The 17,529-nt window shown below is 40.9% G+C and overlaps 1 protein-coding gene across 2 annotated transcripts in view; it reads left to right on the top strand.

Moving 5' to 3' along the window:
• slc44a5b (solute carrier family 44 member 5b) overlaps positions 1–17,529 on the top strand; it is a 41,720-nt gene that overhangs the window by 15,467 nt on the left and 8,724 nt on the right. For both annotated transcript variants that reach the window (XM_055018458.1, XM_055018452.1), the window contains exons 3-14: positions 6,575–6,648; positions 8,326–8,410; positions 8,687–8,771; positions 8,906–9,019; positions 9,976–10,036; positions 10,140–10,263; positions 11,924–12,007; positions 13,365–13,477; positions 13,616–13,747; positions 14,012–14,111; positions 14,198–14,290; positions 14,591–14,678. In XM_055018458.1, the coding sequence (XP_054874433.1) occupies positions 6,575–6,648; positions 8,326–8,410; positions 8,687–8,771; positions 8,906–9,019; positions 9,976–10,036; positions 10,140–10,263; positions 11,924–12,007; positions 13,365–13,477; positions 13,616–13,747; positions 14,012–14,111; positions 14,198–14,290; positions 14,591–14,678 (1,153 nt within the window). The remainder of the gene's footprint in view (positions 1–6,574; positions 6,649–8,325; positions 8,411–8,686; positions 8,772–8,905; positions 9,020–9,975; positions 10,037–10,139; positions 10,264–11,923; positions 12,008–13,364; positions 13,478–13,615; positions 13,748–14,011; positions 14,112–14,197; positions 14,291–14,590; positions 14,679–17,529) is intronic.

The raw sequence follows: 17,529 nt of genomic DNA, 5'->3' as shown, positions 1-17,529 counted from the left end.
AGTACCTGTTTTTCTATGGTGCCAAAAAATGAAGGTACCATAGACACTGTAGGTACTGCAGATATTGGATAATAACAACTTATCTATTTCATTATTTGTTTCAGTTGTTAGCTATGGTAACGTTGTCTAAATATTCAGATTCTGATTGGACATACATGATGTTTAATACACTACAATGCAATAATAAACAAATAATAATAATAATAAACTAAATCTAAACTCATTGCAAATTTGTCAAATTGACCAAATAACAATCTAGTTTATTTATGACTTCCCTGATTACTGAAAATTAAGCACGTGTGATGATAATCAAACAGGAAAATAGAAATATTATGACTACAATGGAGCTCAAGACTTCACCTCAGGACACCCGTCATGTAACAAGTTATTTTAACTGCAACTTCTGAACTGTGACTCTGTATGAGAGGGCCACTGTCTGAAGTGAATACACTGTGTGACCTGGACTGAACCTGTAACCATATTTATAGTTATGGGTAATAAATTACGTTACCTGTGCTCTTCTGCTGTTCCACGTGTGAAAATGCGCTCAACTCTCCTGCTCTGGAGACGCCCACATAGCTGCTGTATGATGCTGTAGCTTTTAATAAACTCAGAGAAAACACTCTTACAAACAACTGGAAACAACAAACTGAGCTTCAATTTCTGTTAACTTTTATTTTAAAGAAGCATTCATTATTGTTGGGTCTCATTATTCTGAGCTGTTCAGGTCATGTTCCCATTGCAGCAAAGCTTTATCTTGAAGGACGTTTCAGTTTAGCCTAATAGATGTGATGAAATTGTAGTGCAAAGTGAATGAGAAAGGTGTTTCGGATTGTCGGCTTGCAAAGTTTGTCTTTTGTCCTCTCTGTGATTGTTTTTTGGGCCAGTATTGGTGCTGAAATGTGATAGAAGCATTCCCCAATCCACTTGCTGTCATTTGTGCATGCCTGTCTATTGTTGTGACTGCATGCAGTTCTGACAGATGCACTGAAAGTGGTATGTCATCGCAACTTTTACAGCAAAGTGTCCGAGGTTGTAATTTAGAAATTAAACTGAGATGTTCAGTTGTTGTTAGATTAATGGAGAAGAGTTGACGTCTAAAGGGGGCTGTATTGTTTGTGAATTGCGACAGCTGCATATGTTGTAAAAATGCTCTATGCAAAACATTCATAAAGACTAATGTTCATGTGAGTGGCTTACCAGAACAGTAGTTTAGAATTTGAGCTTGGTGCTGCTCACAGCGTTCGTAGATGCTGTCATTCAGGCTGTTAGACTGTATTGCGGTATATTCTGAAATGTTAACGTACATTTTTAAAAATGTTCTTTCTTTTTTGTATCAAATTTGTTGCTGACATTTGTAGCAGTTCAGCGGTAATGGTACCAGCTAACACATTTCTGGTGTTGTGACTTGCCTAAACCGCACAGTACTGCTATGGCAGGGAGATTTAAATGTCTGTTCTCATCTGATGAGCTGCTGTCTGCTTTCTTCCTCATGAGGGCTATAACTCTACACGTTAGAACTCATTGTTGTTTGCACTGATTAGATCTGTCAAGCCTCAGTTTAATATTTATTGTGTAATAGATGCTCTATCTTCTAATGCAAGGATGAGGACTTAGATATATGATTTGTTTCCACCATGCATATATTATATTTTTAGTTATCATAGAACAATCACTGTTTTAAAATTTACAAAGGCTGTGACTTTGTTAAGTTAATTAAAAATGATGATAATAATACCAATAACATAGCAACAGCAAATAGAATGCCAATTAGAAAATAATAATTTTCTCTACAAACAATTTCTGACTTTGAAATCTGTAGGTCGTTTACATACAGCTGAGGAGCAGCATTTAAGTACTACATATCATACAAGCAAGTTAAATAAATTAATGACAATTAAAAAAGAAAAACAACCCTGGTTGTCACCAGATGTGCAACATAAAGTGTATTCTGCATTGCAGCATTTTAAACCCCATTTTGATTTGAACTAAATTCATCGTTCATCGCAACTTGAAACTTGTGTTAGATAAAGTATGATTGGATAAAACCCATTACAGTGGTTTAGACACATTGAAAACCCCAGATGTAAGAAGTCTAAAATGGTGTGATGTGTAGATGTGATCATTTACATTTAGGAATTCAGAATTGTAAACTTTGGGTTGGTTGGTTTTGCCTTTGGAATATGAATAGGGAAGATTTTTTGAATGAATTTTCCATTTTATGACTACCTGACTTCATAGTACAATGGAGAGCAGACTTTAGCAATAAAGCAAAACCTCTTGAGGGTGTCACCATAGGCTTTTCTTGATGATTTAGTCATTTGCTGAGGTAATGTAGGCTCTAATCTCTTTTATGTTCAATGTCAGTTTGGCAGGCATGCTGTGAAGGCATGTTTCAGTCCTCCGGTGTCTCTTTATCGCCACCCTCTTCTGCCCATTTCACTGCTACAGCTGGGTGAAGGCACCAAGGATACTTTGATGTTTCTGTGGCCCAGAGGCTTTTCTTAATGAGAACGGGGAGAAAACCAACTCTGTGGTCGACTTGTTTTCATGCAAGCTCAAAGCCTAAATGAAGAAGCAGTATCTGGTTATTGAGCAGTCCTCAACAGGCCATACAGAAGAGGACGTGGTGTAGTGATCATTTTGTTTGGCTATGGTTGTAAACTGACAAAGAGGCAAGCAGTGTTGAAAATATACACAACTGCACAACAATGTAATCATTTCTTTTTATAGTGTTTCCTCAGAGTGTGATTTGGTGTAAATGTGCACCTTAAGTATAAATCCAGCATGTGTGACATCTTACCTAAAGGAGCCTTGTGCTTGTCAGGGAAACTGCTCACTTGAACAATTGTTCCTCATGGCTCTCATGACCGTGTGAAATATTCCTTTTGTGTGCAAATCTGGCTCATTTTCCTGTAAATGTCTGTTACAAAGCAGGGACAGTCTGGCAGATTCACACCACAATGGCACCCACGCTATTCTGTGGCACTTGTGCCATCTGTGTCACGTTGGCTCCTGCAGAATATCAGCACTGCAAATATAACACTGACACAAAGGTTTTCCATTGCACTGACAGAGCTTCCAGTACTGATATCCCCCCCTTTTATTCTTTCAAAGCAGCACTGCCTGCCAACACAGTACACAAGCAGGGCGATGCTCGGTCCCTGAGTAAGTACGTGTTAGTGACATCTAAAGAGATCTAAAGTTTGGGAGTGAGGCCAACCAGGAATCCACATAGATTTTGTTTAACTGTTTCCCTGAGATAAGACAATGAAGGAGAATTGTTTTCACTCTCCTTACCTTGTCTTCTTCTTGTCAGTGCTGACCTTTGCATGCTTCAAAGGTGACTTTGTTTTACCATTGTGGTGCTGTGTTTGCACTTTGTCTTTAACAAAAAAATGCAGCCGAGTCTATACGAGGGAGTTGGAAAGCACAACAGATCTACAGTAACAGTCACATTAAAGCAGAGGAGAGGCAGCTTCATCTTAAGACTCTCATATCTACCCCTCTGATCACCTTGGATGTGTGGCTGAGTGATAGCTAACTTATTTACCAGTTGAAGGATGAAAAGGACTTCAAAGATAAGGCATGCACCAATCACCATAGCAACCCAGACAGCTCTTTTTGAATGAAATGAAATGATACTCCCTTGTCTCCCTTTGTTAATAACATGCATAATCTCGCCAACAGCTTTGCAGCTAGTGTAGCAGGTTGTCTTTATCCACATCATATCTACTGTCAGTGTAAAACTGTGGCTGTCTTCACTTAGCAAAGCTGTGCCTGTTTTAGCTTCCTTTGTTTCTCCATTATCTGCAAGACATAATTGCTCTGCCTCCAGAAAAACCATTTACACCTTTATATGTGTCACAAGTCGCCAAGCTTATTTCACATGGCAACTCCTTTACATTTACTTCTTTCCGTGTCATTCCTGTGTTTATTCTTTTAGTTTATATTATTACTGTTTACTAAGTTGAAGAGTGATCCATTTCTCATTCGTTCCTAGTGGTCAGCTCACACTTTTGAGATCATTGTAAATCAAAATATGCTCTTTTGAAAAGCTCTTATCTGTTAATTCACACATTCACAGATTAAATAATTAGATATCTATTAATTCACACATATCTAATTAAATGAAAAAAAATGTTTCAGGAAGAAGACAGGATGAAGCAAGCAGATGCAACTCTGTGAAATAGAAGCTGGGATTGTTTAGTGGACAAAGCTGAAAGAATTCTTTAACCAGCTACGCAAATCCCAGGAGCGTCAATCTTCACCTGTTTCTCGTCTGCTGGAAAGGAATTTATGTATACATGTTCAGGGTAATTTTTATTTCTAGGTCATTCGTCATATGAAGGCTTAAGCCCCATACACACACAAACTGTTGTAATGAAATAAACAATAATTGTTTTTTAATATTTGCTTTATTACATACATTTGTACAGTACCAACCAGCCGCTCTGAAAGTTAAACCTAACAATTGTTATTCATTATCAATTAATCTTCCAATTACTTTCTCTGTTAATTATCTTAATGATAGTTATGAATGTTAATTAACCTTCTGAACCAAAAAAAAAATCGCTCGTGGGATTAAAAATCATGTTATCTTTTTAAGAAAAATCTACAAAACTACAGCATTTTTGCTCATCAACTGAAGAACAGTGCTGTTCAGTCAAGAAAATTAACCAAACCTAAACTTGAATTATGACATTTTATCCAAACCACTTTATTCTGCATGTCTCCTTTATAATGTTTGCTTTAATAAGTTCCTGTAAAAACCCAAAAACTGAACTGAGAAGTCATGATGCACAACAGTTACAAGACAAAAATGTAAAATTTGTCTGGACTGCAAGGTGTGAAGAGAGGAGACGAGCATGGGAACGAATACAAAAAAAGTAGTAGAATATTTATAGTATGTAGAGACACCGTTTATTTTGTCATGAAACCCCATAGGATGTTTTGTTTAATTGACCAACATCCATGCTGTTATTTATGAGGAAAAAGACCTCATGCAAAGTTGTAACCAACAAAATTTTGCCTGTCTTTTTTCTGTCGATAAAAGAATCCATTAATTAGTCAGTTATTGCTGCTCTACTTTCAGCCTTTGGTCATCAAGCGTTTTCTAGTCGAGATGGTGGTTGAAGTTGAGATGTTTGCTGGAAATTACAGATGGTCCATGGGTCAATTATCATAAACTCCAAATGTGCCACGTAATGAGTGGCAAAATCACATTTTGAATTTGCAAATATCTTCAGTTTTAGCGTAATTCAGATAATAGAGGCGATAATGGAGCCATCCTATTCCAAAATGAGAAACAAGGAGTACTAGCAGCCCTGCTGGGACACAAACGATTTCCAGTCGCCTGTATTGCTAAGTTCAGCAAACCAATCTACCAGAGCAGCCTCTTAGCATAGATTGCAAGCTTTACTGCAGTTATTAATGCAAGACCATAAAAATTATCTCTTAATTGCAGCTGCACTTGCAAACAGTCCAGGATAATTTGCAGCGCAAGCTTAAATTACACAGCTGACCCTAAATCTAAGAGGCTAAACAGAGCATACAGTCTAAATAGTTACATTTGTTTCAGAGCAAAAAATGCATTTATTATCCTTGTTTACATCTTACTGTAAATGCGTTAGTGCCTATTTAAATCACTATTTCTATGGGTTCCTACATGGCTAATGTATTGTGTATGCCTCTCCTTTCTAGTCCGTCTTGAGCGTCTGCTAGGTAATTGTGAAATGGTATTTGGAGGCTGAGGAGCAGTGGTGTCTGGATGCAGCCACGTAGCATACAGCATGCAAAACAAGGACAGTCCACTGTTCACAGAACTACACAGAGGAAAAGCTGTCACAACTCCGACCTTCAGCCTCTTGAAAGCTGGGGGAGATGAGTGTCTCAAGTCAGTTTTGCTAGGATATGCTGCAAGGAGGAGGCTACAGATGTCCCCTGTATGATCCTACTGGGCACAGTGCACTGGCTTCACTCATGGCTTGTACCTACAGTCTGAATAGTTTTGAAAAGGATGGACAGCTTTTCTCAGAGCAGAAAAGAGGGGGAAAAAGCTTATGGGAAGACACTGAACCCGTGAATAGACTCAGAAAGAAAAACTCAAAGATGGTGTTTTAAACCAGCAGACTAAGGCTTCTGTGGAGTGAGAGGGGATCTTCAAATAGCTGTCTCTGTGCCTGTGGGACACTTAACTCTAGGGGGGACTCAGGGTCTCATCAAGAAGTCAGTAGAGCTCTACTGCAGTTTCTTTGAAAACATACAGATGACACTTTGTCATGCCTGGAAGCAAGAACTGCTACTAGTTATAGAGCTGAAGCTCATTTTCCGTCCAGCAGCTATATCATGATTACCAACAATGACATGGTTAAATGCACAATGCACATTTATTTCTCTTTGAGGTGAAGCAAATTCCCAAATGTTCTCAGGACTGCATGATTAATGTATTTGCTGATGATGCTAAATTTGCACCCAACAGCTAACCATTCATAAATAAATAAATGTATTTCTCTGTTGTAATTTTGGGTTCATATGTCACGCTTATTCTCATGTGTTTTTTATTTTTCTCCAGGCACTGCACTGATGTGGTTTGCTGCATTATCTTTGTCGTTGTCATCCTTGGCTACATCGCTCTGGGTACCGTGGGTGAGTTTCACACATTGTACCACTGATTACATCACGCAAACTTTCATAACAACACGTGCAGCACTGGTGATAGGTTTGGCTGTGGTCTGGAAAAGTGAATTGCTCACTTTACCCTGATTCTTCCAGGTTGAACAAAGCAGAATCTCCTGCTGATACTGTGAAAAGCAAAGTGAATGTGAAACATGTGCTCTGCTTGTGAGGTTTTGTCTGGCAGTAATTTGACAAAATCTCAATTTACCACACACGGAAGCGGCTGCGTATCTCCACAGGATGCACCATAGAAAACGAGCTGGTTTTTGTTGTTGTTTGTTTGACTTGTTCATAATTTCTTGGTGGGTTATCCAACAAAATGTCTGTTTGTGAAAAATGTGGGGGAGTCGAGAAACGCAGCTGCAGCAGAAAATGGGCTTTTCTTACAATAAGTAGGACTTGAGCCGCAACTCGCAGCACACTCTGGACGAGTAAATCTGGTTTATGTCCCAGTCAGGTTTTTGACTAGGTGACTAATGATTCCCCTGGCCCAAATTTCTTGTAGCTGTTTGGTTTAGTGTGACAAAGAATCCACTTTGTCTGCAACTAACGTCACTTAGTAAACCTCCCCATGAGCTATAATTCTCTTTTTCTTAATTTTTTTCTCTTTGTCTTTTCATCCAGTTATTTCCTTGTTCCATTTAACATCTTCTTCCTTTCTGCCTTTTACTCGGACAACTTCCCCATTGCTACTTTTCTTCCTTCCTCCTCGTGCAAATATATATTCCATACTCCCTGTTATATCCAGCGCACATAACGGCAAATTTCTTTTCCCTTTGTTTCACACAAATGTATGATATACATCACAGAGTAGGGGGAAAATGAAGTCCCAGTGCTGTCACTAAAGTGCCGTCTCTTGCCAGCTTGTTGTCAGTGGAGTCACGTCTCAATCTGGGCATGGGAAGGACTTACTGTTTCCCAATTATTTAAGAAGAGCCCGAACCATAACAATGGATGTGACTTCAAATAGCCACTGACATGTCTGCAATCAGCTGAAAAATGCGTTTTTGTTTTTTTTCTTCATAAATTTTCAGTTTTGTCACCTTTACTTGTAGATGGTCTTTATTGTGCTGCCTCATGTCCTTCATCGACCAGCAAGGTGAAAGGCCTTAACACTGTGTTGTTAAGGTTGGGCAAGTTAATGAAACACAAGAATTGCTTAGTATTGTGATACTGCTCTTATCTAAAAAAACAGAAGCAAACTAATTAAATTGGATAGATTTTTTCTGTCAATTAATATGCATTCCGGTGATCCTCCAAATAAATCTCCATTGTCGTCTTGTTAATTGTGTTAGTTTCCTTGGTTAGTACATAGAGAGCCACACGTGGCCTTGACTTTATGCACTCATAAAATTCTGAAATCCTATTAATATATGTATAGGAATTTCTTTGCTCCAGCTGTCTCTCATTTTCTCAGTTACATTAAAAAATAGACCAGTGGTCAGATATATGCACTCATGAGGCTGACTGAGGGCTGATAACATGTCATTGAGGACCACAAAGAGTCTACCAAAGGTTGTAATGAGTTGACCAGTGAGTTCATGTGTCTCAGAAGAAAAAAGAAGTGTCAGACTTGAGTATACATGTGTTTAGTAGGGCTGAACATACTGAAAGTAGTGTCTTTTAAAAGCTGTTGTGTGTTCTCAGCCTGGATTCATGGTGACCCCAGGAAGGTCGTCTATCCAACCGACAGTCACGGCCAGTTCTGCGGCCAGCAGGACACCCCCAATGCGTGAGTGGGAAGAAAATCTGCTTCTTAAGTTAATATACGGCAAAATAATCATGTTGTCCAATTTGTCCGTCAGCTTTCTATTGTTCTCTTTACACTCGCAATAGACTCTGACCACAATACACTGCAAGGAGATGATTTTGTGATTAATTCGGGCAAGTTTTGCTGCACAGTACACTGTCTGTGTTAAATGCTTTCTGATAAAACACTGCATAGTAATGGACTTTTGGATCTGTCTAATCTGTCTTCCGTCTTTGTCCTCATCTTTTGTCTCCACAGAAACAAAGCCATATTATTCTACTTCAACATGTTGAAATGTGCCAATCCTGCAGTTTTAATTAACCTCCAGTGCCCTACAACCCAGGTAAGAGACTGAATGAGGCCTCCTTCTCGCGGTGCACTGTGCACTGCTTCATGTTGCTTTCCAATGTTTTCGCCACGCATGATTATGCAAGATTGATGGGCTTTCTCATTAAGAGGATGTGTTGCTTTCTGCAGCTCTGTGTCTCCAAGTGCCCTGACAGATTTGCCACTCTCCTGGATGCAAGGAATACCAAAAACTGGGAATATTACAAGCAATTCTGCAAACCAGGCTTTGAGATTGGCAGTAAGGTGAGAGATAGCGGTTGATAGTCTGTTGTGTTTTGTTGTTTTTTTTTTAAACTAGAAACGTGGACAGAAACCTGAATTGCTGTTGCTTGTTCACCGGGGCATGTATTTTTCTTCAAAGTTCCAGCCTCTCCTTTACTATTACAGACACACTTTTTCACCAAATCTAATTTTCCACGGAAATCATTTCACCAGTTCTATCTGTACAGCCGTTACAACAAAGAGCCTGTTTGAAAGGGCTACAAGAGACAGGCGGAAGTGAGCTAGCAGCCACTCATGCACATCACAGCTCTGTTCTGTCGACTGGCAGCAGTTCAGTGGTGATGACGTTGGCATGATGGCGTGTAAGAATCAAAGTGAGGTGTTGTGTGGGAGCACCTTACAGCTCTGTGACAGCGTTTGGACTGAATCACAGTTGTCCGCTCCCACTTCATCTCAACTATGGGAGTGTTGCATCAAACAGGATTCATCCAAACTCTGTCACATCTGGCGCCTTGGTGAGGATTAGCGACATTAATAATAGTAATGAAAACACGAAAGCTATAATCTCCACAAGTGATTCAGTTATTTTTTGGAAAATAGGAGCTGCTTTCTTTTTACAAAAGCTTCTGAAATGTGTGAGTTTAGTGAAAATACTCGATTTAGCTTTCTGGTAAATGAAAATTAATGGTAGCTTTATACGAGACATCTAAAATTAAATATAATCTTTCATATAAGAAAACTGACACTAACATGAATTATAGTTAGTTTCACATTGGTTTTAAAAGGCAGAGAAGCACACAAGACTTTCAGAAAATTCACGGCACACAAGACAGATTTAAACAAAACAAACCATCACTTAACTTAATGGAAAAGGCGTTCCATTCCGTCTCCATAATAAAGATTGTCACGAGTGAATGATCACTGATAAATCACTCGTTTTTGATAGTTTCAATCATTGTCTCCTTTGTTTCCCTCAGTCAACTGGAGAAGTCATACGAGATGAAGACTGCCCATCTATGATTGTGCCAAGCAGACCTTGTAAGTGTATCTGAGTAACTGTAAACATAGCAACACAGAATAGCTCATTATTTGTTTGCCAAGTCACTTAATTCAAATGAAAATGTTCACAAATGTGTTTTAGTTCTTCAGCGGTGCTTCCCTGATTTCATTAAAAGAGATGGAATTTTAACTGTAGCCAATCAGACCATCTTCAAAGACGGTGACAATAACAAGAGAAGCGTCAACGACCTCAAAGATGCTGCCATGTAAGACCTGCTTCTTTACAATCTGAATCTTTACCCTCATTTTTCAACCAGTTAAATGATAGCTGTAGAAAAGTCACACACATTAAATTGGGAATTGCCATGCTCCTAGGCACAGAAATAAGCCCTCTAGAGTAAAGTGTTTTGAAACTGTTATGCTGTCAATAGGGATGCCAGCTCTGCACCCAGAGAGCTCTGGACAAATATTACAGGGTAGGACAAGTGGGCACGTCTGATGCCCAGGAATGTGTCCACTCACATTCAGAGTCATGTGCATGTATACTGCATGAAGATGTAGCTCACCTTCAAGTTCAAGACTAGAACTTCAGGGGTATCTACAAACTTATGACAGCTGCTTTGTATATGTACACTATGAGCATGTTAATGGGCTGCAGTAGCAGAGAAATCATGTATTTAAACCAGCTGATTCTACAAACACACATGATTCTGCATTTGCTGTGATGATTTTTTTTCTGCAGGAAACTATCTGGAAACGTAATGTAATTTACTGCTTTTCTTTTTGTAGCCAAGTAACTGCCATGCAGGAAAAAGCGGCAAGGTCTCAAAAAATGATTATTTCAGCTTTTTAGCTTTGCCTCTGCTATAGCCAGTAGCTTCATGTAGACTAACCCTCCCACCTGTACTGTTCATCAAGAAGAACCCATTCCTTCACCTACAACCGTGGATGGGAATTAGGAGAGATTATTGCAGTTGTTTGTGGCTTATCTACCTCAAAGCATCAACTCAACTTCTGTTTTGTGAGTCCCAGTAGTGTGTGTCAAAGACAATAGACAGTAGAGAGTGATGTGGTGCCCCCCGGTGGTCATTAGAATTGCTCCCTTGATATAGATGCTGCATGTAATCCAAACTCCTTTGTATTGACTGTGACCTTTATGGAGCTGGATTAGACCTCATTACGCTGCTTGCAGAGCAGCTTGTAGTGTTCTGTTTGTCCCATAGCAAAGTTATCTTGTCCTCTGTACCTCCTCAGTTGGGACTGCAGAGATTTATCTGAGTCAGAGGACAGTAAAACTTTGCACCAGTCATGTTCTGACTTTGCTGCCAGTCTTATAGTTTATTTATACCTTTTCCTACTGTTAAAACAAATCAGACTTTTTACTGAACCTTTACTAAACTGAGCTGAACTATCAGTGTTATAAACTGAGACTCTAACATTTACTTTATCCATCACAAACTTATACTCTATGATTGTCTCTCTGATTATCACAAACAGAAATAGATGGGTTCTTGATGCAACACATCCATTACAATGTGCTATACCACTAGTTGCTCCTCTGCAGCACATTCAGTAACATGCTGCTGTACCATTTACCGCCATGCTGTAGGACCTACTGCATAATAGCACTTCAGTAACACTAATTCTGTTTTGTGGCTCATTGATATGAAGCTTACCATTAATTTCCAGACCCTCTGATACTTAGCTTGTAGAGCTGGGATTATCAAAAGCACTTTGAAATTGTATTCTTCTTTGCTTTACAGTGAGAGCATTGAAGATGAATCAAGTGTCAAAATGTTCCTGAGAAGCCCTAGTAAGCTTAGACAGGCAGTAACGTAAACCTGCCACAGTTCCTCTCTGTGGTATTAAATCTTTTTTTGTCACTTCTTGCCACTTTTCCCACTTCACCTTGTTACTCCATCACAGAGGTATTGCCAGTCTGCTGAATGCCAAAGAAGTTGGCATGAAGATCTTTGAGGATTATGCAAATTCCTGGATCTGGATCCTCATGTAAGAAAGGCTTCCTGCAATTTTCATGTTTCATTAATTATTCGTATTATGAATTATGTGCTCCTCTGTAGGAAGAGAAAACTCTGATCCATCAGTGAAATTCATGGTTTACACTGTCTGCATTGTAACTTTTATGTCCAGTAATTCCTGTTTTTGTGTGTTTTTTTACTGGTCAGTGAGCACAGTCATATGAAAAAGTAAATATATTTGATTCAAAGTGTTGTTTTTTCTGACATATTTGGTCAAGTGAACATTTAATCTTCTTTGAAACTGTGCCTACAGATAAAGCAGGATACTTGAACAACACCACAAGAAAAACAAGCTCATTCATCATCATCATCACTTATCCAACAAAAACTGTCCTCAGAAGCTAATATTAACAGCTTGATAAGCATTTTGCATAATTGTCTGCCATCCTTCGCATCAGATTTCTAAAAGTTTTGATCACTCTTACTTGCAAATTCCTAAAGCTTCAAGATGTTTCAGGCTTTTCTTGCTGTACTGTCCGTTCAAACCCCCCCCACAACATTTTAATGAGATGTCAAGTCTGGCCCTTTTTTCTTGACTAAACCATTCCAAAGCCCTTCTTTTAAGTCTCTCCTTGGTGGATTTGCTAGTGTGCTTAAGATCATTATCCCATTGAAAGGTTCACTTGTGGTTCAGTTTCAACTTTCAGACAGATGGGCTCGTGTTATCTTGAAGCAGTTGTTGATATGATGCATAATTAATGATTCAATCAATGTCTCCAAGCTGCTCAGTCTCTGAAGCAGTGGAAAAAAACCCAAACTGTAACATTTTCCTCACACACCTCCATGCAGGTTAAATTAGTGCATTGTCTTTCCATCAATGCATGCACTTTGACACCAACAATCGGTGTTCCAGCAGTCTGCTGTTGGACTGAATATGTTTGGGTGGCTGGTTGTGGACAAATTGAAAGTCCTTTGAAATCTGTGCAACTTTAAGATTATTTTCTTTACAGTGGAACTGCTATTGAAAGTAATTAGGAGACCTTTTCTTTAAATCCCTTCATTCAGCATTGATTACTTTTTCTTCTGAGGGCTTTATAGGCCTCTGGATGCTGGCATGATGACACAACATGCTTTAATTGCAAAGAAAGCTCCAGACCCTAGATGTCAGTGTGATAAATGCATTAACTTTGTCTATGTGACACTTTGAATCATGAAAATAATTCTAAAATGTCTACTTTATTTTCCATTTATTTTAGTGTACCACCTTTATCTGTCGGCAACGTTTCAAAAAGAATAAAATATTTCTTTCTCCAAATATGTTAAACAAACCAAATGGTTTACAAAGACTGTACTGTTTTTAGGATAACTGTGTGTTTGTGCTGTTGCAGCGGTCTGGTGATAACCATGGTGGTCAGTTTGGTCTTCATCATGCTCCTGCGCTTTACTGCTGGTGTCCTATTGTGGCTCATTATCTTTGGCGTAATCATTGCCGTTGGCTACGGTGAGTATGCATAGACCGTTGACTACTGTGTACCTAGGTATATGTGACTTTTTCACCACCCTTGCAGTGAACAGTTCTGTCTTGTCCAAACTCTGCTAGATTTTAGACTTATCTCAGTTCTGTCATCGTTTCTCTCAGGTATCTGGCACTGTTACTGGGAGTACAGTTCTCTGATGGGGAAGCCAGGCTCTAATGTCACCATCACTGATATTGGCTTCCACACAGACTTCAGTATTTACCTTCAGCGCAGCCAGACATGGCTCATCTTCAGTATGTTATCTACCACTATCAGACTTTTATTTAATGCTTTCCTATTGAATAATGTGAGCTACACGTTGCTTATTATATGTCAGGGCCTTGTTTTTTGATGTTCTGTTTGGAGATGAATTTTCCTATGCTGTCACAGTGAGCTTTGCAGATGACAGTGATTTAAATGAACACGTTTATTCTCTTGGATAAAACTTTTCTAAATGCTAAAATGACATGCTGAAATGTATTTGTTACATACCCCCTGACTTGACTTCTGTTTTGTAGTGATCTCGCTTTCTGTGATTGAGGCCATCATTGTCATCATGCTGATATTTCTGAGGTCGAGGCTGCGCATCGCTATTGCTTTACTGAAGGAAGGAAGCAAGTAAGTTGAAAAATGGACAGAAGCTCTGTTAATTGAACGGTGTTCAGTCTTGTATTCATGCATACGATGTTTGATCTTGTTTCTAGGGCCATCAGCTACATCATGTCCACTCTGTTCTACCCTGTCATCACCTTTTTCCTTCTGGCCATCTGCATTGCTTACTGGGCAGTCACAGCAGTGTATCTTTTTAAGTGCTGAGGCACTGAAGAAGCATTTCATCCAGAGAAGTAGAGGAGCTCTGCTACTTTGATGCAGTCTGTGGCAGTTTTTCTATAGGAACGCTGCATCAGTTTCATTAGGATTTACCACAAGACCACGACAAGTAAACAGATCATAAGGCACTACTGCAGTTGATGTAGTTGGAGGATGTTTTATGAATAGATGCTGTGTAGCTCAAGTGGCTTCATTTTATCTCAAGCCAGGGATTCATGTGTGTATACAATTTCCCTTTGTGTTGCACTTAACTAATCTCCTCTCAGCTTCTTAGCATCATCTGGCAACGCAGTCTACAAGGTCGCACCTGCTGACGATAAATGCATGTATGCAAACCTCACATGCAATCCTCAGGTTAGTCCCACAATCTCTTACATGATGACTAAAATTTTGCTGAAGAAATACTTCATCTGCTTGAAATATGCGTGTTTATTTTTCTTTGCTTTGTTTTCAGAAATATACTGATGCCATTGATTCATTGTTTTTGTTACTGTGTAATATTTCTCGGTCCCATTTTGTTTTATCACACTCGACTATATTCAATCAAACTGAGTTTAATAGCTTTTTTACTGCCCAAAAATAAAGATAAGATAAGATAAGATAAAGTTCTTTATTTCTCCCCACTCCAGGGGAAATTTACATTGTTACAGCAGCTTTATTTACAATATATACAAGGGTGGCAAAATTTTTTAACAGAAAAAATAAAAATAAAAATAAAGTTTAAAAGTGCAGAGATGTGCAGTGCAAGAATGTCAGTGCAAATTTTATGGTTTGGGGTGGTAATGATATAGTCCAGTTTATGTTAACATCAGCCAGTGATGCTGATGTTGTTCAGTCTTATAGCAGATGGGATGAAGGACCTGCGATAGCGCTCTTTCTTGCAGGGTGGATGTCTCAGTCTGCTGCTGAAGGAGCTGCTTAAAGACCCCACAGTGTCATGCAGTGGGTGAGAGGGATTGTCCATGATGGATGTGAGCTTTGACAACATCCTCCTCTCACCCACCTCCTCTATGGAGTCCAGGGAACAGTCCAGGACAGAACCAGCCCTCCTGACCAGTCTGTTTAGTCTCTTTCTGTCCCTTTCAGTGCTCCCTGCTCCCCAGCAGACCACTGCATAGAAGATAGCAGACGCTACCACAGAGTCATAAAATGTCCTGAGCAGAGTCCTGCACACTCCAAAGGACCTCAGTCTCCTCAGCAGGTGGAGACGACTTTGGCCCTTCTTGTACAGGACCTCTGTATTGTGTGTCCAGTCCAGTTTGTTGTTGAGGTGAACACCCAGGTATTTGTATGTGTCCACCATGTCAATGTCCAAACCCTGGATGTTCACCGGTGCAGTCCGGGGTGTCCTCCTCCTGCGGAAGTCCACGATCATCTCCTTCGTCTTACTGGCGTTGAGCTGCAGATGGTTTCGCTCACACCAGTCAACAAAGTCAGAGATGACCATCCTGTACTCCCGCTCGTCCCCTTCAGATACGCACCCAACAATGGCTGTATCATCGGAGAACTTCTGGAGGTGACAGCTCCCAGAGTTGTAGTGGAAGTCCGATGTGTACAGGGTGAAGAGAAAGGGGGAGAGCACTGTCCCCTGTGGACCTCCATGCTGCTGACTACCACATCAGACACACAGTCCTGAAGCCTCACGTACTGTGGTCTGTTGGTGAGGTAGTCGATGGTCCAAGCAGCCAGGTGACAGTCTACTCCCGCTCCTTCAAGCTTCACCCTAAGCAGAGAAGGCTGGATTGTTGAAAGCACTGGAGAAGTCGAAGAACATGACCCTCACAGTGCTGCTGGGTTTCTCCAGGTGAGTCAGTGATCTGTGCAGCAGGTAGACCACTGCATCATCCACTCCAATGTTCGGTTGGTAGGCGAACTGCAGTGGATCCAGATACTGGCTCACCTGGGGACGGAGGTTCCTGAGGACGATCCTCTCCATGGTCTTCATCAGGTGAGAAGTGAGGGCCACAGGTCTGAAGTGGTTAGGCTCCCTGGGGTTCCTGGTCTTAGAGACAGGAACCAGGCAGGAAGTCTTCCATAACAGAGGAACCCTCTCCAGACTCAGGCTCAGGTTAAAGATGTGCAGCAGCACCTGACAGAGCTGGTCTGTACAGTCTCTAAGGAGTCTGGAGCTGATTCCATCAGGACCTGCAGCTTTCCTGGTCTTGATCTTTTTAAGTTCACTTCTCACCTGATCAGCTGTTATGGAGAGGCAGGGGGAGGGTGGCAGGGGGAGGGGTGATGGTGGGGGGTGAGACGAGGAGGGGTGATGGGGCTGTATGCAGAGTCCGGAGGTGGTAGAAGACGGGGATGGGAGGAGGGGTGCTGTTGGTGGTGTTGGTGGTAGAGAGCTGAGGTGTGAAGAAGGAGCTGGCTGGTCGGTGCTTTGATGAGAGGGGGGAGGAGTGGGAGCAGAGTCGAATCTGTTAAAGAACAGATTCAGCTCATTGATCCACTCCTGGCCTCCTGCTGCAGCTCCCCTCTCATGGCCTCTGCTGTAACCAGAGATGGATCTCAGGTCTCTCCAGACCTCCCTTGTGTTATTGTCCTGCAGGTGAGATTCCATCTTGGTCCTGTAGCTGGCCTTGTCCGCCTTGATCTTCTTCTTTATCTCCTTCTGCACCCTCCTCAGCTCCTCTTTGTCCCCAGATCCAAAGACCCTCCTCTTCTCCTTCAGCAGGGCCTTCAGTTCCAGGGACACCCAGGGTTTGCTGTTAGAGAAACACCGTACTTTCCTGGTCGGTACGATGTTCTCTGCACAGAAGTTGATATAGTCCGTAACAGTGTCTGTCAGTGCATCAATGTCCTCCCCGTGTGGACCACACAGCACATCCCAGTCTGTGGTCTCAAAGCAGTCCTGCAGCGCCTCAGTGGCCTCGTCAGACCACTTCTTCACATACCTGGTGGTGGGGGGTTGTTTCTTCACCATAGGTATGTAAATGGGCTGCAGTCTCACCAGGTTGTGATCTGAGTGGCCCAGTGGGGGGAGGGGTGAGGAGCTGTATGCATCCTTGATGTTTGCATACAGCAGGTCCAGGGTTTTATTGTCTCTGGTATGGCAGGTCACGTACTGGGTGAACGTGGGGAGAGTGGCAGAGAGCGATGCATGATTAAAGTCTCCTGAGATGATGATAAGAGACTGAGGGTGAGATGTTTGCAGCTGGGACACTACACTGTGGATGAGTTCACAGGCTGCAGCCACATCAGC

The sequence above is a fragment of the Amphiprion ocellaris genome, chromosome 2 (assembly GCF_022539595.1).
Source record: "Amphiprion ocellaris isolate individual 3 ecotype Okinawa chromosome 2, ASM2253959v1, whole genome shotgun sequence".
NCBI lineage: Eukaryota > Metazoa > Chordata > Actinopteri > Pomacentridae > Amphiprion > Amphiprion ocellaris.
Note: the sequence above shows the minus strand (reverse complement) of the source record. Positions and strands in the feature narration are given on the sequence as shown.